Raw genomic sequence first — 24,751 nt, 5'->3', positions numbered from 1 at the left:
ACTAGAATAGCTAAAATGAAAAATACACACACTGTCAGTGTTTTCAAGCACGGAGCAACTAGAGTATTGCTTATAAAAGTATGAATTTTCACAAGCACTTTGGAAAACTCTTTGGTAGTGTCCTACTAAAGGTAAATGTCTGCATAACATGTGATACAGGAATTCAATGAATGTTCAATGGCACACTACTCCTATTAGCCAAAAATGGAAAATTATGCCAATAGCCACAGTGGTAGCCAGCCTCTGAGGTAGTCTGCAATGTCCCGCCTCCTGGTTTTGACATTTTTGTGGTAGTCCCCTCTCACATTGAAACAGCTTTGGTGACCAATAGAATACTGCAGAAGTGTCAATTCTGAGGTTCAGTTATCAAATACTGCAGCTTCCCTCTTGGACTCTCTTCTCCCTACCCCATCCTCCTTGTTCTCTCTCTCTCTCTCTCTCTCTCTCTCTCTCTCTCTCTCTCCCCCCCACCCCCCAGCTCTCTTGGGGAAGCCAGATGCCTTATCATGAGAAACGTTATGAAGAAACCTATGCAGTGAGGAACTGAAGCCTTCTGCCAACAGACACATAAGTGAATTTGGAAACAGTTTCCTCAGTCTTCAGAGATTGAGCCTGGTTGGCAGCATAAACACAATCTCATAAGCGACTCTGAGTCAGAATGCCCCAGTGGAGTTTCTCCTAGGTTCCTTATCCTCTGAAAGTGTAAGAGATAATGTTTATTCTTTTAAGGTGAAAGGTTGTTGCAAATTTGGGGTTACGCAGCAATAGATAACTAATCCATCCATCAACAATAGAATTAAAAATTGTGGAATAATCATGACATGTAATAATAAACAGCAGTGGGAAGGAACAAACTATAACTATGTCCACTGGATAAATCTCACAAATATGTTTAGTAAAAGATATCAGATACTAAAGAGTACATACATTGTGATTTCATTTACATATTCAAAAGCCAGCAGGCAAAACAAATCTATAGTGATAGAAGTCAGGATGGTGGTTACTTTTTCATGAGGCACAGGGGGCCTCTAGGAATATTGATAATGTTCTATTCCATGATCTGAGTGCTGGTGACATGAACGTACATTTTTAAAAATGTAGCATTCTGAACACTTATGATGCATTTACTTTTCTATATGTATGTTATGGTTATGCAGTATAATTATGTTAAAAGGAAATGTATCGTGAATTCCCTTTTTGTCTCTGAACAATATAATGAATGATTGTTTAATGATAGCTTTTAAAAAATACAGAATTACTTTCTAGGTTGTCATTTGTTATACTGATTCTTGATAAAAATCAAACACGAAATAGTGAATTATCGTACCATAAAGACATTCTCTACAGAATTAAATTAATGAGGTCCCAGAATACAGTTTTTAAATAATCAAATATAATTCTGAGATAAGCTTAGCAGTGTTTCTCAAATTTTAATAGCATAGGAAATACGTAGGGGATTGACTTCCCAATGGAGATAGGCCACTTCTACTCCTAGAGAGTCTGATTCAGCAGAACTGACAAAGGTCCATGAATTTGTATTTTTAACAGATATTTTAGTGAAACACTTTGTAAAATACTGAAATAAAATTGTACAGGTGTTTTTCCTTTTTTTTAAACCTTGGTATGTACTTGCATTTCTGATTTCCAAATAGAAACCATAGCTTAATTGCAAATACACATGGTATTGATAATTTAAAAAAAAGAAAAAAAAAAAAGAATTCCCTCAAAATGGCTGTAGACAAAAAATAAAGCCCAAAAACATAAGCTCATATTTTAAATGTCTTTGGCGAATAAAATGATATAAACCAAAAAAATCACATATACTTTACTGATTTTAATATATAACTTCTGTTGCATGCAGAGGGGTGATATCTATAAAAGACACATACCTGTAGTACAATAAAATGTCACTTCAACCTTAACAGCCCCCATACACACACACTTAAAATTGCAGTCCAAATAGACAACTTTGAGTCCTCAATGAACATAAAAATGAGTTAAAAACAAACAAACAAACAAACAAAAACATAGCAAGTTTCAGCAAGATCCCAGTGGTTCCTTAGAAGTTTATCTGTTCCTATGTTGTGTCCCTCACGACAGTTTACAAATCTTCCCTTGGCTGTGAAATGACTGTGGACAACCTGTGATTCTGACTTGGAGGGAAGAATAAGCAATAGCTCTCAAAGGACAAATATCCAAATAACCTGTTTTCATGCAAATGTACACATACCAAATAAAGCAAGGCAAAAAACAACCTGAAGATTATATAAGATATGTAGGCAGAATTATTTATAAACTGTATTATTCTGAAGCTGCCCAGGAGGCATCAGCAAGTCTTTAAAGGTTCCTTACGATCACTGTTAGAAGTACTGCTGGAAAGAGCATAGAGCAGTAATAAACCATGGCTAGCTACAGAAGCAGGCATACCATTTACTTTACCAAATGGGGCTTATTTTTCCTCTGTAGTCTCCTCTTAATAATATGAGCCCCAAAGTGAGGTCTGTGTCTAGATTTATGAAGTAAATAAAAACGGGGAGGTCCCAGGGCCTCGTGCACACCAGCAACTCTGTAATCATGCAACTGCTTGCTGGGCAGGGGATGTGGCTACCTCTGTGTTCTGAGCATTAACTAGGCCTGTTGGTGCTCATTAAATTCTTAATGGGGATGACAACACTAGAACCAATGGAGGATTATAAATGCAGCTCCCCCAGGTGCAAAATTATGGGCCAGATTTTGAGCCCCCTATTGCTGAGTCTATGGATTTTTTTCTGTTAGAACGAATGCATGAAGGGATGTATAAACATGATTGTTAACGTCTTCACCCTCTGTAGAGTAACTGTTTGGCCCCAGTGAGGCAGGTAGCAGCTCCTCCTCCCCTGGTCAGTGACCTTTAGAATAATCAGTAGTTTGGATGGTGCCTCAGAGTGCCAAAGAACAAAACGGATGATGGCATGCTGGCAGAAATGGCATAGGAAAAGTGTATGTATATGTATGTACGCACATTTTAAGAAAGGAAAAAAAAACTGTATTAAACTTACACTGATGGTAAACACTTTGATCACCTCTTGTAACTGCAGAAGTCAGTGTCTTGTATTCATCTTTTGTTATCAGTACATATTGAGTATTACAATTTTAATAGTTTTTTCCTTTCTTAAAATGTGTATACATTTGTTGGCACCCTATACACATATATATATATTCATATACACACACATATACATTTAAATGGAAGAAAGAATAAAAATAAAGACGAAACAGTTTCAGAACAGGTTAAAAATCAAGACCCGTTGATAGAGAAATTACATCTGTATTAAAATAAATGTAGAAATATATTAACTACTGCAAAACAACAATATGGAGCTAGCTAGTTAATTTTTCTCAAATGCTTAACTTCACTGAGGGGTAGAGGTAATTCAAAACCTCACATCTCACTTTTGACCCATGGATCTTACCATGAGGAAAATAGTCGGTGAGGTCTAGTATGGGAGGGGCTAACAATACTGCCCCTCATAATCGGAGAAAGTAATTGTAATCGATGGACTGTAAAATTGTCCCTAATTCTCCTTCCAGCCCTATATCCCTGCCCTTTGTGACCTGACTCTCTTCAAGTGGCAAAGTTTATTTCTTACCCTTTGAATTGTGGTTGGTCTTGAGACTTGCTTTGCCAGTGGACAGCAGAAGTGATTCTGTGCCAGTTCTGAGATTAGACCTAAGAGGCCATCTTGGACCAGCCAACCATAGCTGACCTGCCAGCTGACCACACATATGAGGTCGGACAATTAAGTTCACAAACTCATCCTAGAAAAAGTGCTACATACCTCATTTCTGAATATATCACTACAGTCACCTTCAAAGTACTCCCCTGGGGAAGCTATGCACCAATGCCAGCGCCTAGTCCATCCTTCAAAGCAATTTTGGAACTCTTTTTCTGGAATGGCCATCAGAGCTGTTGTCATATTACCCTTAATGTCCCGAATGTCATCAAAATGTCTTCCTTTCAAGATTTCCTTTATCTTTGGGCAAAGAAAGAAGTCATTGGGGGCCAGATCAGGTGAGTAGGGAGGGTGTTCCAATACAGTTATTTGTTTACCGGCTAAAAACTCCCTCACAGACAGTGCCCTGTGAGCAGGTGCATTGTCGTGATGAAAAAGCCATGAATTGTTGGTGAAAAGTTCAGGTCTTTTCTGTTTAACATTTTTACACAGCCTTTTCAGCACTTCCAAATAGTAAACTTGGTTAACTGTTTGTCCAGTTGGTACAAATTCCTAATAAATAATCCCTCTGATATCAAAAAAGGTTAGCAACATCATTGCAACAAATTCACGAACTTAATTGTCAGACCTCATACACGAGAGTCCAGCTGAGTACAGCCTCAGCCAGCGCAACTGCCCAACTATCCATGAACACTTGAGAAATAATAGATAATTATTGTTTTGTGTGCAATTAAATTTTAAGGCTGTATCTTATACAGCAATAGCTATGCAATCTTTCCAATATTATGGTGAATAAGTTTCCTCTCTAAATAATAGATATATTTTTACATTCTTTTATAGCTATTGTTATCATTTTTGCTATCTAATGCGAGATACTGTTCTCAGTACCTCATACAATGACTACAATTAATGGCTTTAAAAATCCAGATTTCTAGTACAGTGCTTTCCCTAAATGGGAGGTTTGGTTCTAACCACAGAGACACCAGTTTCTTGTCATTGACCTTGGGCATTAGAGAATGTAGTTCAAATGAGCAGCAGCAATTACAGGAAAGCAGTGGGAAGATTAAAAGTGACCCAGGCATGGGGTGACTGAAGACCCAGATGAAAATTGTGCTGCATCATGAATAGGCAGACTCTCTAGTAAGCTTTTTATCCTCAACTGACATTTGGAACTGAAATCAACCTCAAAAGCAAACGATGAAATGTATTCAGAAAAAAATGGTTAGTATCTTTAAAACATCATGGACAGATACCAGCTGGGACATTGATACCAGGACACTCTTTGCAAGTGAGCAAAGACAAACATCCTAATATTCTTTCTTCTAAAAATCAAACTCTAATTGCTGAACAGACTGTTTCCAGGCAAAAAAAAAAAAAAAAATCTGAAAATAACCGGGTAACCAATCCACTACATATTTGAATTCAAATGATAAGAGATAACATATTTTAAATACGGGCTCTCTAAAAACACTGGTGATCAAAACATATTGGAAAATCTGAAACTTGGAAGAGATTGTAAAATATCATAACGACAAAAAAAAAAAAAAATTCTATTCCCTTGACTCCTGCAGATTTATTGCTTTGGCCCAGGGATAGCTTCTACATGAAACCCTCTTCGTGGAGACAGAGACAACAGTGGGAGAGGTCACAGTTGTTACTTCTTTAAACAATCTTCACATGTGCTTCCAAGGTCCAGTTCACAAATACCAGCATCACCAGTTGCAAAGAAACACAAAATTTAAATGAGAATGAATTTCACACTTGAGGCAACAGGCAGCTTTACATTTGGATATGACATTCAGAGCTATGTAAAATTACTACTTTGCATACAGAGTATTGAATGCTTTCCCTTGGAAACCAATTCAGGTTCTGTATGCCAGAACCAAGGAAAAACTGGTGATGCTGACTGGCAAAGCCTTTCACTTAAGTAACAGAATTCCAAGAAAGAATATAATTTTCCCAAAGCACTTTTTTAAGAAGAAAGGAAACGAGTCAACCTTTGGGGGTGGGCTACAAGCACGTACAATGAATGAAACAAACCCTTTGAAAGACAGAGAAACTATAATTTCCCCCAAATTCATAGTGAAATGACTACAAACATTTGCGCAATCGTGCTAAATAACATAGCACAGTTCACTAGATTATCTTTTTTTAAAAAACTTAAAGTTCTTGGAAAGCAGTATCTGGATATTTTAAAAATTACTTGTCTTAATCAGGTCTACAATGAGGATCTACCATGAGGGACTTATGTAGCTGTTTTTATATAGTTACCCTAGTCCTCAAAATAATCCATCAATGGAGGTATTGTTATTTTGACAGAAGGAAAATGAGAGGAAATTGATGTGTAATTCTCCAGTGATCACAATAAAAAATACATTAATGATTAAAACAAATAGTTTTGATTTAAATGATTTTGATGTTGTTTTCTGCTTCCTTCTACATTTGTAATTATTCTTTTTTTTTTTTTTTTTTTGCTGGCTCTATCAACACATCAAAGTCAGAATTATTTCATAACCAAGACAGACTCTTCTAGACCTTTCTTCTCTTTCCCATCTCTCTTTTTTATTACCTGATAGTTCTCAAAATCCCTTTATTCTCCATGCAAGTATCTATTTTTCGTTTCTCTTCGTATTCACAAACTCTTGCTCAACTAAATTTCAAGGTTGCAGTCCTTGAAAATAACACGTGGATTTTAGACAGTGAAGACTTCATTATAACTGGCATGCCTCTAATCAGTCCTCCAGTTAGCAAAGCGAGTTATATACTAGCTTCAGAAGGTAACCTGTCTTCTCTTGAGGACATCCTTCTGCACCACATTTCTTTACTAGCATGCATATCGCCAATACCTTCTCATTTAATTGTTGTCAGAGACACTTGAGTTAATGTTTATGTCTATGTGTTTTAATAAATAAGAATTTAAGGTTGGTAAAGAAGGCAGAATCTTATGCTATGTCATCTTTTCAGAGCAGATGCCTTTTAATTCAGATAACTGAAGAACTTTTTGACCTCAAAGCTGACATGCAATTAATCTTTAATATGTTATTAATATTTTTTGCAAAGTTTTAAAAGGCTTTCCTGCAGCCTAATAAAAATTATTAAAATTTGAAAAATTAGCCCTGAACAGATAAGTGAGATATTTTACTATCTTGTCAGGTGGATGATGTACTTGAATACAAAGTGGGTAGGGTTGTGCCATTTTGAAAAGGGTGGCTTTTGCAAACATTTGGCATGGCATTCTTGAAAGTATTCATCATCTACTGTATCATCTTTTCATATGTTTTCAAATAGAATTGTCTTTCATTTTCAAAAATCTAAAATAGAAGGAAAATGTATATAAAATCAAGATAGTACAATATTAATACTGCACATTAGATCCCATAAAAACATATAATTCAAGACTGATGACAATAATCCTTTAAGACACTAAATATAACTGGAATTTGTTCCTTTACCATTTCCATAGTACTGTAATATTGAAGTGGACATTATTGTTTCTCCTTAGATAATTTCCAAGTTTGAATCAGATGATAGAGGCGAAAAAAGCTTTGCAAAGCATAAAGTATTAAAAATTTTTTCTCATGATACGATTATTAGAAATGTAAATTAGACAGCTTGATCATATCGTTTAAGTTACAGATATTCTCTACAGAAATTCAAACTGCTAAGTGTACTATGTATGGGTATGTTAGCACAATCATTTTGCATTGTCTTAAATTAAAATTAAAATTCAGTAACACATAGTTGAAACATACAATGGAGATCTGTCAGATTTTATAATCTAATGAAATATAATTTCCTGGTATTAGCTAACACACATTTTCCCTGTGGGAATGCACAGGCAATTTCAATGATATTACAGAACTTCTTCCTCAAGATTTGAAAAGTTTTAGACTGAGCTTCCAAAACACATTAATTATGTGGAGACTCTCACAAAGATAGACATCCAGGAAGTCTGATATCTTTGCTGCTGTACTAAAGCGAGGCACATTAAGTGGTCTGCAGGCTTCCTTCCCTTTCTTCTCTATATTCAGACAATTGATTAATGATGGCACAAAAATGCAGTTAGTAAGATCGACAGTATCTTAAAATAGCAGAAGGATTTTTTTTCCCCAGTTTTTTGGGCCTGTCATTTTTATTATAGAAAAAAGCAAATACAGATATCTCAGACTTAGCATCACTATTGTCTCTAAAGCCAACAGGCAGTCATTTATTCCAACTTGGAAATAACTATTATGATCAATCAGGCATTTAAAGTTGAGCCACTTCAAACTGTTTGAAAATTAATATACATATTTCATTTGATTTTTCCCTTCATATACTGTCTTTTTTTGGGCCCGGGAGATACAAATCATTCATAATGTAGTCACAGACACTTTCCTTCAATTTGTTCCTAGAAAATAGACTAAATTAGAGAGTAACAAGGTAATTATATATTGCTGTGTTATCAGTTGTGACACTCCCTAATTTTAGAGATGTTAAAATATCAGAAAAGTGTGACTTAAAATACATAATATATTACATATGTATGCATATGAAAGAAAGGGAGGAAGAGGGAATAGGAGAGAAATGAAAAGTTTACAATAGAAAAAAATTAATGAGTGAAAAAGTTACTTCTCCAAATATCTATCAGCACAATTATTTAAATACAGTCTTTGCAAGTTTCACGTGAAAGCCAATTTCCAGGTATTTTATTTCATTTCAACACTAATAACTCATGGATTCTGAATCAATTCTATCATGATTATGTTGGACCTGACCTGCTAGAGTGAGAGGGATCAAGAATGAGTGAGATTCATCAACAGACAAATGTCATGGGTTGATGACCAGGAGGAATAATGCATTTTAAAGAGGCAAAGAAGATATCAAACATCTGCTGACAGAGGAAAAACAATGGGGTGATGATTTTGTTTCTTTTATTGTCAAGCTCTATCTAGACCATAGTCTATAGGTATTATTTTTACTTCATCACTTTCCATTCATTCTTTAATCTTAACTGGCATGTCATCCCCTTTCCCATGAATGTAGTTTATTATTATTATTATTATTATTATTATTATTAAGTTACCAAGTTCTAAATCACAAACTCTTTGCTTGTTCTCCATTTTTTTCTTTTCCTTTTTAAGCAACGTATGAGAGAGTGATGAGCCTTTTCTTCTTGAAAGTCATCTTTCTCTGGATTTACATCTCTGAGTTCTATTTCCTTTTCACCTGCCCCACCTTTCTAAAGCAGGAGTCACAAACACAGTGCCCTGAACCAGGTGGGTATCACACAAGAGAAAGTGTATGGAGTCTCATCTGATGGATCACCAGGGAATGGATGGAACTACGACCAACTGGAAGGTGCCTGTTCCCAAACCCAAGAGGTTTGAGATAATTTGTTCCCACACAGGAATATAGCCCGGTATTCCTACATCTTTGGATATTTTGAATATCGAACAACATATTTTAAAAGGAATTAGCCTGGCATTCAAAACACGTATGCAAGTCAAATTCAGCTCTAAGGCTGCCAGTTTGTAACAAGTGCTATAAGTAACTGTTGATCTCATTCACTGGTTTCCCTTTCTCTATATTCCCCTAAATGTAGGGAATTTAGCTAGTTTCTGCTCATAGTCTTTTAAGCTTTCCCCTTTGGTGTCTTCTCCTCACTCATCTCATCCAAACCATCCCTATGTTGATGGTCTCACATCTACACTACTAGTTGAGATCGTCCCTTTGAGTTCTTAGGATTCGATTTTCCAACAAATCATTTTTCATGCTTGTCCTACTCAACACATCTCAAATTATGCATACTAAATAATTTTGAAATTTCAGTCATCTTTCATTTCCCACAACTATTCACTAAAACTTGCGACTTGGATTACAATCCTAATTCCCAACTTAGTAACCATGTGGCCTAAGAAAATACTTTACCTATCTGTGCCCTACTTTTCCTGCATGGAAATGGAAATAATAATACCCCACCAAGTTATCATGAGGATAAAACATTATTGACTAGCACATGGTGTAAAGCACAGTATAGGGAATATAGTCAATAAAATGGTAATACAGTGCTATGTGGGTACTAGACTTATCTGGGGAATTATTTCATAAATTATATAAATGTCTAACTACTATGCTGTACACCTGAGACTAATATAAAATAATACTGAATGTCAACTATAATTGAAAAATAAAAGAAATTTTAAAAATAAATAAAAGTGGCAGAAGATCTGAATAGACGTTTTCCCAAAGAAGACATACAGATGGCCAACAGGTACATGAAAAGACGCTCAATATCACTTATCATCAAGGAAATAAAAATCAAAAGCACAATGAGTTATCATCACCTCATATCTGTTAGAATGGCTATTATCCAAAGGACAAGAAAAAACAAGTGTTTGAAGAAGATGCAGAAGAAAGGGGACCGTTGGGGACTGTTGGTGGAAATGTAAATTGGTGCAGCCACTATGGGTAACAGTAGGGAGGAAGATTCCTTACAAAATTAAAAATAGAACTACTATATGACCCAGCAATTCTACTTCTGGGTATTTTCTGATGAAAATAAGAACACTAACTCAAAAAGATATATGCACTCCTATGTTCACTGCAGCATTATTTGTAATAACCAAGTTATGGAAACAACCTAAGTGTCCATTGATGGATGAACGGATAAAGAAAATGTGGTGTATATATATACAATGGAATATTATCCATCCATAAAAAGGAATGAAGTCTTGCTACTTTCCTACATAGAGTACCTTGAGTTCATTGTTTAAGTGAAATAAGTCAGACAAAGATGATACCTCTTATATGTGGGATATTGAAAAAAAACAATCAAACTGAAAAAAAAAATATTGACTAGATAGCAGGATACAAAATGGAATTTTTTTGTTGTTTCAGATTTTGAAAAGAGACCTTAAATCAACGTGTGTTAGACAAATTGATTTATGTCTTGCTAAGGGAGTGTTAATCTAATTTTGTGATTCATAGCTGTTTAGTCACTCTGAGGGTATACAAGCTGTAAGGATTAATTTTTAAATATTGGAAGAAATTTTCTTTAAGGAGAGATTTTTTTAAAGCATATCATTACCTGAGTATAGCTATGTGCTAAATGCCATTCCAAAGGTATATTGTGTATGAACCTATTTAATCCTCATAAGAACCTGATAAAAAAAAGTCCTTTATTAGCCCTTTATTTTACAGATGACAAAACTAAGGCTAATTAAGAACTTCCCTAATGTAACAGAGAACCTAAGTGGAGAAGCCAGAATAGGAGGTCCAAGGTTGCAGAAATTAATTACTGTTCTAGATAGTTTCTTTGGAGTTGTCAGGGACTACTGCCTTCCTTCTCTCCTCTCCATGGAATGCTTTCCCTTCACCTTAAGCCAAGTATAGAGGGCTTTGAGGGAACCACTTTGAGAGCTTGATCTATGCCTCTGGAAAGCTGGAGACTCCTGAGCTGGTATCAGAATCACATTTGAAGAAGAGAGTCCAGAGAGCAGAATTCTACCAAAGGCAACGTACAGTAGCATCTTTCCTACAGGATACATGTCCGTCCCACAGAGGTCATCTTGGAAGGGGACCCAGGAAAAAAATGGTAGAGGACAAAATCAGGGTGAGGATAGAGTGAAGTGTCCACTTTTGAGCTTGAGGTAGGCCTGGGCTAGGCAAGGGAACAAGCTTTAAATTGATTTTGAAATTCGTTTCGATAAGGGGATTTTTAAGTAGATTATACAATAAAAATTGAGAGTGACTCCAAAAGTCATGGGATCTTTCTGGGGCCTCATTCAGAAGCAGGGAAAAATGAAGCAACAGTGAGGCTGAACAGAGCAGAGTATTACTTCCAAAAGTCAGGCTATGTTCTCTAATGTGACATCTGGGGCTTTTCACATTTTGACCCTTATTCTATCCCTTTTACCTTCATCTCCCATCCAAACCTAAATTCAGCCATACTCCAAGGAGAGGCAGGAAAGACATGTGTAGCATTTCACACCATTAGGTCTTTCACTGCTCATGTTAATCACGCTGCCTGCCATGGACTTCATACAAGCCCACCCCTCAAATCTGACTCATTCTATAAGGTTCATCTGCTATTCCATGAAGCCTTCAGGGATTCCCCCAAATAAGGTAGTCATAATTTCCAATCACACATCTATTATTTCATCCTCTTTCAAAATATAATTAAAATCAGTGGTTTATACATCTTTGTCATCCTTTAAGTTACAGAAACTAAGAGCCAGAAATACTTGTTCACTTTTCTAAAGTGGTTCTGCTATATTTAAAAGAAAAGATTGCATACATTGGAGGTGAGTACAGAAATAAATAATCTAGAATCTTGACAGGAAATGAATCTTGACAGGAATCATAAGAACATCATCATTGACTGATGTTGTTAGTCTTCTAATTCTTTGAAAAGCACTTTCATAAATGGAACAGAAACCAGTGAGGCTGTGGCGCTGAACATATAACTGCATCTTTCCTTCCTGGTTTGTCATTGATCTCATCTTAAAAGGCCTGACAATTCAATCCAGTTCTGTGTAGTCTGCTAAATATTTTTCAGTACCATAAACTCTCTGTTTCTTGTGTCTTTATTTACTCGGTGGATTATTTCTTTGAAACTTTAATCCCAAACTTCTTTACAAAATTGTCAAGAATGCTCTTGAATTGAATCTAGCATATCTTTAATCAGCATCCTTTGTATACCAAGAGCTGGGGAATATAAAGAACAAACGATAGTTTTAATCATGTACAAATAGACAATTATAATACAATATGCTATGGAAGAAAGGGATTTAGATTTGTTTGTTTGTTTGTTAGTTTATATATATATCAGGAAATAAAAATCCCTGAAGAATTTTAAAGGGCAGTAAAAATTGAGGAAAAAAATTATTAGTGGGAAGAGTAAGAAAAATGGCACCACATTTTAAAATTTCATGGTGCTTGGGGGAATGACTAAAGTATATGAGGTATGTGTGAGAATAGTCAACATGATGTAAGGGACCAGTAGATGATGGCCCTTTAGTATCCAAAACTCTTCATGAAATTAAAGCCTTAGTGGGTTACTGAGGGTTTTAAACTAATGATAGGATTGACTATTAAATTATTTTTATATAACATTTATTATATAATGTCTATTAAATTATTTTTAAAAATTTAATAGACGTTATATAAGGTGATAAGCATAGGGGAAAGAGCAGCTTTTGGGCCCCCTTCAATGGGTCTGTGCCAAAAAATGACAACTAATTCAGATATTAACTTTTTGAAAACACAGGAAGACAAATATCGTGCAGACCAGATCCACAACTTTTCAACTTAATGCCTTTATATCATGGCACCATGACTCCCTTCTGTTTCCACAGATGATGGGAATATGAAACTCAACGGTAATGACATAACCATCAGTTCTCAACCATATCCCTTTTTAAAAACTGAATCTTCACAATAGATTTTTGAAAGACCTGTCACTTCTGCAGTGTCGCCTCTATGTTGCACTTCCCTGTGGGAGCTGACATTTTGCTGATACTTCATCAGGCTGGACTGCCTGCTGAGAACCAGATTGGTAAGGGATATGCATCTCACTGCTGGAAAGGATGGGAGATGTATTATTTAAATACGATTTATTTTATAGCAACTTGAAAAATCAGATTTAGGGCTGCTGCAGAGAGGTTAGAAACATATTATTGCATGTCACCTCTTTGTGCTTCGTGATGGTGCTTAAAACTTTTAATTGTTCTTCAAATAGTTTGTTTTGTTTTGTTTTGTTTTACATATACTCATTTTTCCTGCCTTAGATAACTGTCTTCTTTTTCACAACAATGTGTAGTTCACAACCATAGGTAGTTGGTTCCCTTAGATCTGAGTCAATACTGCAACTGCATGAATTCTAGAGAAAAGGAGTGAAGAGGCTGTGTCTACATACACATAAAGCAATCCAACATTTTTTGCTTGTTTTTTGAGTCTTGCATCAATTCAGCCAAACAATTGAATTTTGTTTTAAAAATAAAATAGGCTAACTAAATTGCAAATTTTTTGTTGCTTAGAACTATCTTTTGATTAATTCAACCCAAACGGTCAAACTAGTTATCTGTTTAAAAGAAGCAAACTAAAATGGATACCTGAAAAGTAATCATTCCTTTATATATAAAGAAAAAATTAAATTAAGAAATCACTCTTTGTGTTCAAAATACAATATTTGCCAGCCCATGGTACACTGGATCTGTTACTAACAGCTCGGGAAAGCCAATTGTTAAATTTTCAGAAATTTTTGCCAGCCAGTTCACATCACATTAGTTGCCTAAAATACTCCATGGTGGGTACTATCACAGTGTGGAAATTAGCAAATGCTACAAACCAGCGTTTTTACATTTCAGAGAACCAGTTGTTAAACATTTACCAGCTTACCTCTACAGAAGGTTTACACCTCTGTTCAGTATGGCTTTCATGATGTTTAATGATGTCTGATCATCATGATTTCATTATGATACATCTTTTCATGATGTTTGATTACATGATGTTTAAAGAATAAACTGTATTTGGAATTAATATTTCCCTTTCAGTTTCTTCTCCCCCATTTTCTCTTATTTTCTTTCCTTCCGTAGTGGAGGGACTTACTTTGTGTGTGTGTATATATATATATATATATGAGAATATGGCAGAATTCAGAGAAGTAATAACAAAATGACTGAGGGATAGCAAATGGAATTCCTGAAGAGAGGGAAATGAAGTGTTCAGAGGAAGCATTACAGGCATACCTTATTTTATTGTTCTTCCCTTTATTGTGCTTTGCAGATAATGCTTTCTTTTTTCTTTCTTTCCATTTTTTTTTTTTTTTTTACAAATTGAAGGTTTATGGCAAACGTGTGTCAAGCAAGTCTATAGGTGCCATTTTCCAATAGGCTCAGGCTCAGGTTAGCATTTTTTAATAATAAAGTATTTTTAAATTAAGGTATGCATATTTTTTAGACACAATACTATTGCATACTTAATAGACTACAGTATAGTGTAAACATAACTTTTATATGCACTGGGAAACCAAAATATCGTGTGACTTGCCTTATTGAGAAATTTGCTTTATTGCAAATTTGGTCTGGAACTGAACCTGTGATATCGCCAATGTATGCCTGTACTACATTCTTTTAGGTTTCGATTTGTTTTGTTTTTTTTTAAGAGTTTTAATGGTACTGCCAAGCAATGCTTAATATCCACAAACTGTGAAACAGAAGAAAACAGTCTTAAATTTAAAAAGCAACGAGTTCAATTAAACTGAAGGAAAACATCTTCACTATTTGGGAATAGTTAAGTCTACCAGACAGTATGTTAAGAACAGACAACTACCTTACTTAGATATTTAGCCAACAAATGATCTGAACGTGATTTATTATGTTCCATGATTGTTAAGGGGGGAAATGGTAAAGTAGTAAATATAGGAAAGACAAAAACATACAAAGAGAAAATATTATCACCCATAGTCCAACCATCTATAGATGGTCACTGCTAACAACTACTGCCCTTTCTATTACAATTTTTGATATGCACACATGGGCACATGTTCGTACAAATTGGATCATTTTTATATACATCGTTTAATGCCAATTTAATGTCAATTCTTCTGACATTACACATTCTTCAAAAACATAAATCTTAATCACCTCAGAATAGTCCACTGATGTGTTACAGAATTTGTTTAATCATTCTCCTATTGGGGGATATTTATTTATTTTGTATTTTATTATTAATTTTATAAATAATACTGGGTTAAAGAAAAATGTGGGACCACTTCTCAAATTACTTGGCAAAATGCCTCATATATAAAGCTAAACTGCCCTTCATAGAGATGGTATGTTCTTATCGAGGGTGTGGGAATGTCCATGAGGCCACAGCCACACCCACCTGCAACACTGTTTAGGGAATGGGAAAAAAATACAACCTATCACAATCCAGAGAGTTTTCTAGCACAGTGAAATAAAACCTTTTAAAACAAAACAAAACAAAAGAACGCTTTTTAATTTCCCCAAGTATTTGTATTTATAACTTCTGAAAATTGGAATTTTATATAAAGCTAATATCTTTAGAAATAGCTTTTTGGTTTCTCCTACCTCTAAAACACAGTACTTTGTGTAGCCTATAAATATTTTTACAGTTCATTATGCAGAGTAACTAGGTTTTAAAATTCTGTAAGCATGATAATTAGGATATTTAGAGAAATGTATGCTTTTCTTCAAACACAAGCCCCTTTTAAAATGCCACACATTCTTTGTGAAATATGCATGAAGCATTTTTAATGAGTCCTATCCTTTGGCTCAATTCATTTTATTAAATATCTTATTATGATGATTCTATCATTTGTGTTTGTGTCTGTGTGTATACAATCAGATAACAAATAGTATATAACATAAAAATTGAACTGGACTAGGAGTTAGGGAAAATTTTGCCTCTTCAATTCAATACATTATCTCATATATCAGATTGCCAACAAAATTAGGATACTACCGTGTTTCCCTGAAAATGAGACCTAGCTCTAATGCGTCTTTTGGAGCAAAAATTAATATAAGACCCGGTATTTTATTTTATTTTATATTATATTATATTATATTATATTATATTATATTATATTATATTAATTATATTATATTAGACCCAGTCTTATATTATATTAAAATAAGACTGGTTATTATATGAATTTTTGCTCCTAAAGACACATTAGAGATGATGGTCAGGCTAGGTCTTATTTTCGGGGAAACATGGTATTACTCGTCAACAAAAATCTCTCAAGACTATCATGATATAGTCTCCTAGAGTTTGAAATCCTAGCATGGAAGAGAGTTGTAACGTAATTATTAAATAAATATTTTAAAGAATGAGCAGTTTATCTCTCTTTTCACTTGTTTTTCAATAGTCTATTTATATCACCTTGACAATTGGAACAGTATAAACTTTGTCACTATCTGCTTAATAATTATTCCATTAGTTGAGTTAAACAAAAGAAAATGTCACATCACTGTGGAAATAGCAAGTAGCTACCTTTGAATATGTAAATTCTTACCTTTAAGCTTTTTTATTTTTTTTTAAAGCAAACAAGTAGGTTAGTGATAGCCAACTACTGTCCAGCACACTTTTAAACTGTTCGAAATGCTTGACAACGGTGCCAGAATGACAGTCCTAAAATAAGACCTACCTAGTTATATTCAGAAAAATAGTCAGTAAAAGACCTTGTCCTATTACTCTTGCTTGAGGGTTATCCTTAGGGGCAGTAATGCATTCCCCAAATGATCAGATGATTAGCTAAGTGCTAAATACTATCCTGGTGTTACATTTTATATTTATGTTTAAGTTTTTGGTTTTATTTCCTTGCTTTATAAAAAGTACTAAGCATGGACAGCTAATTCAGATCATTGTTCACAGCTCATAAAATCACAGACCATCACAAAAAACAGATTTTTTTTTTAAATTTATGGATACAACACAATTTAAAACAAAACAAAACAACTTTTATTTATTTAAGTGTGTTTTTCCAGGACCCAGCAGCTCCAAGTCAAGTAGTTGTTTCAATTTAGTTGTGGAGGGTGCAGCTCACAGTGGCCCATGTAGGGATCGAACCGGCAATCTTGTTAAGAGCACCACACTCTAACCAACTGAGCTAACCAGCCGCCCCACAAACAACAGATTTTTGCTAACATATATTAGACATTTTTTAAATAACAATGTAAAAATAATATTGTAATAACTATGTATGGTGTCAGATGGGCACTAGACTTATTGGGGTGATCACTTTCATAAGTTTCATAAATATCAATTCACTATGCTCTACAACTGAAACTAATGTATTATTGTATGTCAATTGTAATTGAAATTAAAAAAAAAATGTTATATAAAAACTACCATCATTATCATCCAGCCCATGGCTTTCCTCAAGTTTTCGTTACTCTGACCCACTGTGGATAGAGTATAGAAGGTAATAGAAGCAGAATTAACAGAGGTTATATAAGAATCACAAGAAGAAAAATAGATAGCAGAGTAGTAGTTCTACTCGCTCTTTGAAGCAGATTCATTTTAACTAATCACTTTTTATCAGTCTATAATCTGTTCCCACTCTGACAAGAATGATAAGTGCAGTTTAATAGATTCTTTAGAGTGCCTTTCAGTAGAACTTTAAATACTATGGTAGACTGGTTCCAAAGATAGCTGCAACCATATCTCCCAGCTTGCAGGTCTTTTGCAATGAGATTTTGCTACTCTTCTCATCAGGAGGTAGAATCTCTTTTTCCTCCCCTTGTATTTGGCTGGACATATGATTTGCTTTAACCAACAGAATGTGGCAGAAGTGACGATGTGTGGCTCCTGGAGTTAGGCTTTTTGACCTATTATGGCATCTGCTTTCAACACGTTTGGGACACTCCTTCTTGGACTGTTGTCTTGATACTGTCATGCTATTAGAAGCCCAAACTGACCTTGTGGAAACGCGATGTTCGGGGAAGGTGAGGTCCCCTGGTTGACAAGCCCAGTAAAGCCCATTTCCCAGCTGATCCCCTAGCTGGAAGCGTCACAAGTGACACCAGGTGAGACCAACAGAAGCCTCTCAGCAACCCACAGGATCAAAAGAATAAATCATTGTTTTAAGCCACAGAGTACTGGCATGATTTGTTATACAACAATAGATAATTTAAAGATGTACACTAATGTAATATCTCATAGAGCAGTTAGAAAAATCAAGCATTCATAAAGCTAATTATTGACTTTCTTGGTTACCTTGCCTAGGTTAATGACTTACGTTTGGTACAGGCTTTTCCTGTGTAACCAGGGGGACAGTCACAATTTCCAGTTTTTTTGTTGCACTGACCTCCATTCTCACAGGGTCCACAGGAAAACTGGCACTCTGGTCCCCAGAGGCTATCAGGGCAGGCTTGTAAAATAAAAAGAGAAAGAAAGGAGCTAAGACTTTGAATAAATCTCAAGTTGGTCCCAGCTTTCTGCTTGACTGAGTTGGAAAAGTGTTGTGTGTGTGTGTGTGTGTGTGTGTGTGTGTGTGTGTGTGTGTGTGGTGTGTACATGTGTACCACTGAGCTGCAAAGAAAGAAACATTTGAGTAGCCTCTAAGGATTTATAGCACTTCCAAAAATATTCCCTGAAGAAATCAACATGATGTTGTATCTTGTCACTTTGGAAACACAGATACAGAGGTTGGCTCTTTGCTGAAAATATGGTTGTTCAGAGAGTAACAATGGAAGCAATTTAGATGTATGTCTTTGGAGGAAGTTGCACAGAACAAAACCTGAAAATGAGATGTAATTTGTAAAGGATGATTAGGAGGTGCGGTGCTTGGGAAGCTGTCCCCAAATGGTTGTCTGAATCCTGTTCTCCTAGTCTTTGCTTCTTTTGTAGCCAGAATAATCAACCCAGAGGTTTGCAATTTGTGTATTATATAAGAGTATACAATGTAGAAAGTGGAGAAAGAGGAAATGTGTGCTGCTTTGTTGGATGTCCTTTGAAATGGAAAACGATAGCTGATGCTGCAGGGACCACTAAGTGCTTGGTTAGAGGTTTCAGCACATGTCCTACCAATGAAACCACTGGAATTAGCAACCTGGTGGAAAGTAGTCTTTTACACAGGAAAACAGTGAAACTTTTCTAAACATATGACAATTGTGAAAAGTTACGTCAAACCAAGGTGGGCTGTGAAGTATCTTCACGTCCTGAGCAGAGTTTTACTGAATAACAGAATTATTAAATTTTCTGGGATGTTTATATCATTCCTGGCTCTTACCTGTTGATCACGTACTCTGTACCAAACACTTTACCTAAGTTAGCTCCTATTTTCATAAAAATTACTGTATGACATAAGCAACTTTATCTCCATTTTACATAAGAAACTGAGGCTTGGAGAAGTTAAGTGACTTATTCTGGGTCACACAACAAATAAGGAGCAACGTTAGGATATGAACCCAGATCTTCTGGCCTCTAAAACTGGTACTCTTAGGCACTCCACCAAACTTCTGCTAAATACAAGGTACTCTGCTCCTTCAAGTCAATTAACCTGCTCTTAGAGATCCACCAGAGTTCAAAATTTGAAGTTTATCCAATGTGGAACTACTGTAACAAAAATCTGTCCTTATTATGATGGCATGAGGGTTGATTAGGCCTCCTTACATGGACCCAAGGGGTTTGCTGTGCCAGAGCATTCCACATGCAGAGGTGCCTGCAACTGGGGTCCAAAATACCCCAGGCTACAATCTACTCAAAACAAAAAACACTGGCTGTATTTATTTATTTTTTATCCTCACTCTCTTTTTTGCTATTGCATAGATTAGTGTAGAAACCAGCTCTTCTACTCTTAAAAGTCATTGCTGATGGGCTAAAAAAGTCCTGGTGCTGATTGTGGAGAGCACTGTTCATTAGTGCCATTGAAACAATTTGCGCTCTTTAATTAACTATTCATCTGCAATCTAGACACAGGTCTAGAGTCAAGACTTTTAAAGATATGTCTGGCTCTAGGAGCACTTGGGCTACTTCACTCTTTTCAAAAAGAGAGAAAAACAGTCCTGATTTTCATCACGCACAACTCTTGGAGAGCTCTTTTTGCCTTGATTTCAGCTGTCAATCATGGCGGTCCCATTCACCCACTCTGGTCTGATTCATAATTTCATTTTGTGGTTAGACAAAACTATCAGAATTGAACAAAGTTATCTGATTGAAAAATAATATGTTTTCCAGAGATTATGGTGACCTCTCTATTTTGCTGATTTACATATACTTTAAATTCATTTTCCTTCACAGTGGGAATCTTAAGCCTTTCCAATATAGTACATTCAGCCACTGCTTTAAGAAAATGTTATCAGAATAAATTAAATTTACCCAGGTGTGTGTATATGGTCTTGTCTCTTCATTCGTTGACTTTCAGGGCATCACTTCTCCAGTGGGGAAATGAATAAGGGGCCCACTCTAGTCTTAAAAATTGTTTGAAGCAGGGGGAGATTTAGAGATTGGCATGGGACCCACTCTCATACCATATAGAACTCATTCGTGTACTGTCAGCCTTCTGTTTCCCCAAACTTTTTACCCATTGCTTAGAAAGTCACAATCCAGTTCCCTAAATAGCCCTCTCTCCACGAAATCTAGTCGGACATTGTTGCTCAGACTCCAGTTCCACATCCACAGAACAACCTGGAAAGCTCTTACTCCCTTTTAGTTAGCTCTGACAAGCCCTGCAGACTTTCCGAAGATGACAATGCAAGGCAACGTGTAAATACATGAGGGCCAAAGACAACCCTCAAACCCAGGGCGTGTCTCTGTGAGCGGACTCAACAGTATGACAGCTTCCTATCAAATCTATTGAATCTCCTGATTTTAAACAAGATTGTCCTTTGGAGGACTGCAAAGGTAAAAAGTTCACTTCCTGTTAGTTATGATCATTTTATTTGTTATATGTTCAGTTGTTCTATGTATTAAAGAGACAAAACACTGTGACAATTTCCCCTGAATAAAATAGTAACAAGTGCTTAATTCATAATATACAGTAACATGAGAAAATGTATAAAGAATAAAATTAAAGATTTGCATTTATATATTCATTTAAGAACATTCTTATTGAGTAACTCCTGTATGTCAGGATTGTTCTAGGATTTTGGGGGATACTTTGGTGAACAAAATGAACAGATCTCTTTCCCCCATGGAGCTTAGCTTCTAGCAGGAAAGACATATCTAATAAATATTAGACATGATAATAATTAGAGTATATGGTATGTTAGAAGATAATGTGCACTTTGGAAAAAACAGTTCAAGAAGACATTAAAGTTGAAATTTTAAGTAGTGCAATACTGACAAGGTTCAGTGAAAAGGTGGCATAAGACTTTTTAAACGTGTCAAAGACTCATGTAGATATTTGGGGAGAAGATTTCCATAAGTCCACCAAGGAGAGACAGCTATTACTATCATCTGGAATACCTTTTACCAAATTTTATGTCCATGTACACACATATATATCTATACATGTTACTTATAATTAGAATTATGCTATCCATAAACTTTTATATTTATAGGTTTATAAAAACATTTATGTAACATTTAGAAATTTGACAAAGGACCACATTGATAATTATATTTGAATTTTCCAAAATTTTTCCATGGTTAAAATCTTTGAATTGTATTTGTTTGAATGATCTGTCTTTAGATATAAAGAAAACAATTTTTTTAACTCTGAAAGCTAGCAGTGGCCCTTGGTTGATTCGGTCAACTCAAAGAAGTCATTAGCCAGATTTAGTCTTCTTAAGAGAAGATTCTCTGCAATGTGATCTTTCTTCCCTTGCTCAAGCCAGCAAGGGGATAGCTAAAAGCAGAGGCGGAGATGACAAGGTTAAATAACTTTATTGCCCTGTGTCTCAGTTTCCTCACCTGCAAACAGGGGGTTAATAAAGCTTACCCATCTCCTGAGGACACTAGTGGATTAAATAATTAGTGATCATATGATACTGAACAAAGGCTGAGCATTGTTATTAGAGAAGAAAGAAAATTTATCATTAGATTGTACCTTTCTGGCATCGGTTGCCTTGGTAACCAGCTTTGCAGGTGCAACTGCCATTTTTGGCATTGCATTCCAGGGTGTTCTCCTCCACACACTGACATTCGGAAGAGCAGCCAGCCCCGTAGACCCCCTTGGGACAGTCTGAAAGCAGATTGAGGCAAACTCATCACCTGAAAACCACACTTTGCTTTTTTTTTTTTCCCCCCACATTGTTAGTGCACAGTCATGTAGTTCTGTAGGGCCTGATTATGGGGAAAACAAGGGGATCATCCTGACTGCCAAAAAACAAAAAACAAAAATCAGGAAAACAAATGTCTTTCAAATCAGGCAATTCATTTGCTTTTTGGCAACTTGACGTGAACAGTGAAGCCTGAACTATTTAAAAGGCTTTGGTGCTTCCGGGAGAGAAATTGCTTCTCAATGTGCTCCATTGGTGCCTGTAGTTAGTAATCGGCTCTGAGGACTCCGGGAAGGCCTGCCAGGCCCCATATTCATCCTGCCACAGCATGGAGATGATGGACAAGCATTGATGTGAAAGCTCACCATTGTTTTCCTTCCCTTTCATTGTATAGTAATTGGAAATCATTTTACATCTCAGAGCTAACACAGAACTTTCCTCAGGACAGCAGCACTATCTTGGCCACATCTTTGGAGCTTGCCTTTCCCTCATTATTTTCCTCATGCCTTTGAGTTGTAGGAAGGGTAGTTAGCACAGGAATTCTAATTTGAAAAAAGTCCCACCTTTGCATTTAGGGAAACCTACCCTTAGTTTTCTATTTCGGAGTTACTTGCAGTCATTTAATTCCCGATCTAAAATATACCTCTGACAATTTTTTCTCCCCCTCACAGATGCCCAAGGGACTTACCAAATGGAAGATCCTTCAAGTACCTTCCAGGCTCGAGGTAATTGCATTGTATGCCTACATAGGCTTTGCCAAGAAAGCTGCTTTTAGAGAACAAAATAAGCCATTTGACTTTCTGGTGAATGGAAATTATTAACATCTGCTAATATCTGCGATTATTAGCAGAGATAATTTAAAGTGGTGGTTACAGTGCCCTCCTGTAGGGTGATTCTTGCCTCTGCCAGGGATAGACAGATTATCCCCGAAGCAGAACATAATATGAACAGGGCCCCTATTTGCTGTTAATGTTATCCTATTTGGATGACAAATTTTACTATTCCTTTTTTATCTTTCCTATGGCTCCCAAGTTTTGAGTCCTTTCCCAGACCCACTAAGCCCCCAGGTCTCCCAGAGACATTATCTCCTATGGTATGGGCCTCTTTTTGTTCATTCAAGAACACTCACTTTCCTGGATTGACTTCCATGCTCTCACTCTCTCTTGTTTAGCACGTAGATGAGTGGTTCCGAGTGGAACTCAGGCACAATGGAATGCTTAAATGTGACAACTGAGTATATTAAAGACATATAACAGTGGAAATATGCTTAGGATTGAAAAAGGAAAAGTGGAAGAAGTAACCTCTTTTGTCAATTCAGTGTCAATTCAGGGTTTGTTATGCATGGAAATGTGTCCTCCAAAAATTCATGTTGAAGCCCTACCCCCCAGTAGCTCAAAAGGTGACCTTATTTGGAAATTGTGTTGTTGCCAATATAATTAGTTAAAATGAGATCATACTGTAACAGGATGGGCCTCTAATCTGATATAACCAGTGCCTTTATAAATAGGGGAAATGTGGACACAAAGACACTGACACAGAAAATGTCATGCAAAGACTGGAGTTACGGCGTCACAAGCCAAAACGACCGGAAGCTAGGAGAGGAGCCTGGAATTAATCCTCCTCTAGGCCTTCAGAGGGAGCATGGCTTGCTATCACCTTGATCCCAGAATTCCAGCTTCCAGAACTGTGAGGCAATAGATTTCTGTTATTTAAGGCACTTGGTTTGTGGCACTTTTTAATGACAGAAAGCTAATATAGGATTGCAAACTCAAGCTTCTCAGAGCCAGGTAGGTGGCATTAATAAATGAAGCCTCAAGTCTAAGCAATAAGAGTCCTGAAGAACTGTAATGTATATGTTTTTTCTAAAGATGGTCCCATTCAAAATGGTATCATCACTACCACCACCACCTGCTCTTTAAATATGTGACCAGATGAGTTATGATTTAAGTGCTTTTTACAAAACATCTGGTATTGCCTTATAAAATATTCAAAAGTTATTGAAAAAATGGGGTGTATCTTGTTGTCCTAGAGAAACAATAGTAGAAATGGTGCTATCTTTGTTTCTAGGTGAGTTTTCTTTTTTTGGCACGTTCTAAGAGGTATATGATGTTCTGGAACATACCATGTGCACCTGCATTGTTCACATTTAGCCACGCCTTCTCCCCTTCTCTTCCATTTTGCTTACCCAAGTCTAACCTTTCCTCATGATTCAGGTTCAACTTTCCATGATGTCTTCACTGGCTCTCTTTTAGGAATATTTACAATATACTGTGATTTCTAGGGGCATTCCTTTTATAAAATAGGCAAGACCCATGGACATTCAACTAAGAACTAAAAATGCAATAGAAATCTCTAAAAAGTCTCTGC

At 36.0% G+C, this 24,751-nt stretch overlaps 1 protein-coding gene across 12 annotated transcripts in view; it reads right to left on the bottom strand.

Annotated features, from left to right (window-relative positions):
* Positions 1 to 24,751, bottom strand: part of LOC109449436 (multiple epidermal growth factor-like domains protein 6) — a 731,002-nt gene that overhangs the window by 130,447 nt on the left and 575,804 nt on the right. For all 12 annotated transcript variants that reach the window (XR_012494689.1, XM_074327498.1, XM_019735706.2 and 9 more), the window contains 2 exons: positions 22,213 to 22,347; positions 18,460 to 18,591 (listed from right to left, as the gene is read on the bottom strand). Coding sequence is in view for 11 of the 12 variants with exons in the window: in XM_074327498.1 (XP_074183599.1) it covers positions 18,460 to 18,591; positions 22,213 to 22,347 (267 nt within the window). In the remaining variant the exon portion in view is untranslated. The remainder of the gene's footprint in view (positions 1 to 18,459; positions 18,592 to 22,212; positions 22,348 to 24,751) is intronic.

Source organism: Rhinolophus sinicus, linkage group LG01 (genome assembly GCF_036562045.2).
Source record: "Rhinolophus sinicus isolate RSC01 linkage group LG01, ASM3656204v1, whole genome shotgun sequence".
Classification (NCBI taxonomy): domain Eukaryota; kingdom Metazoa; phylum Chordata; class Mammalia; order Chiroptera; family Rhinolophidae; genus Rhinolophus; species Rhinolophus sinicus.
Note: the sequence above shows the minus strand (reverse complement) of the source record. Positions and strands in the feature narration are given on the sequence as shown.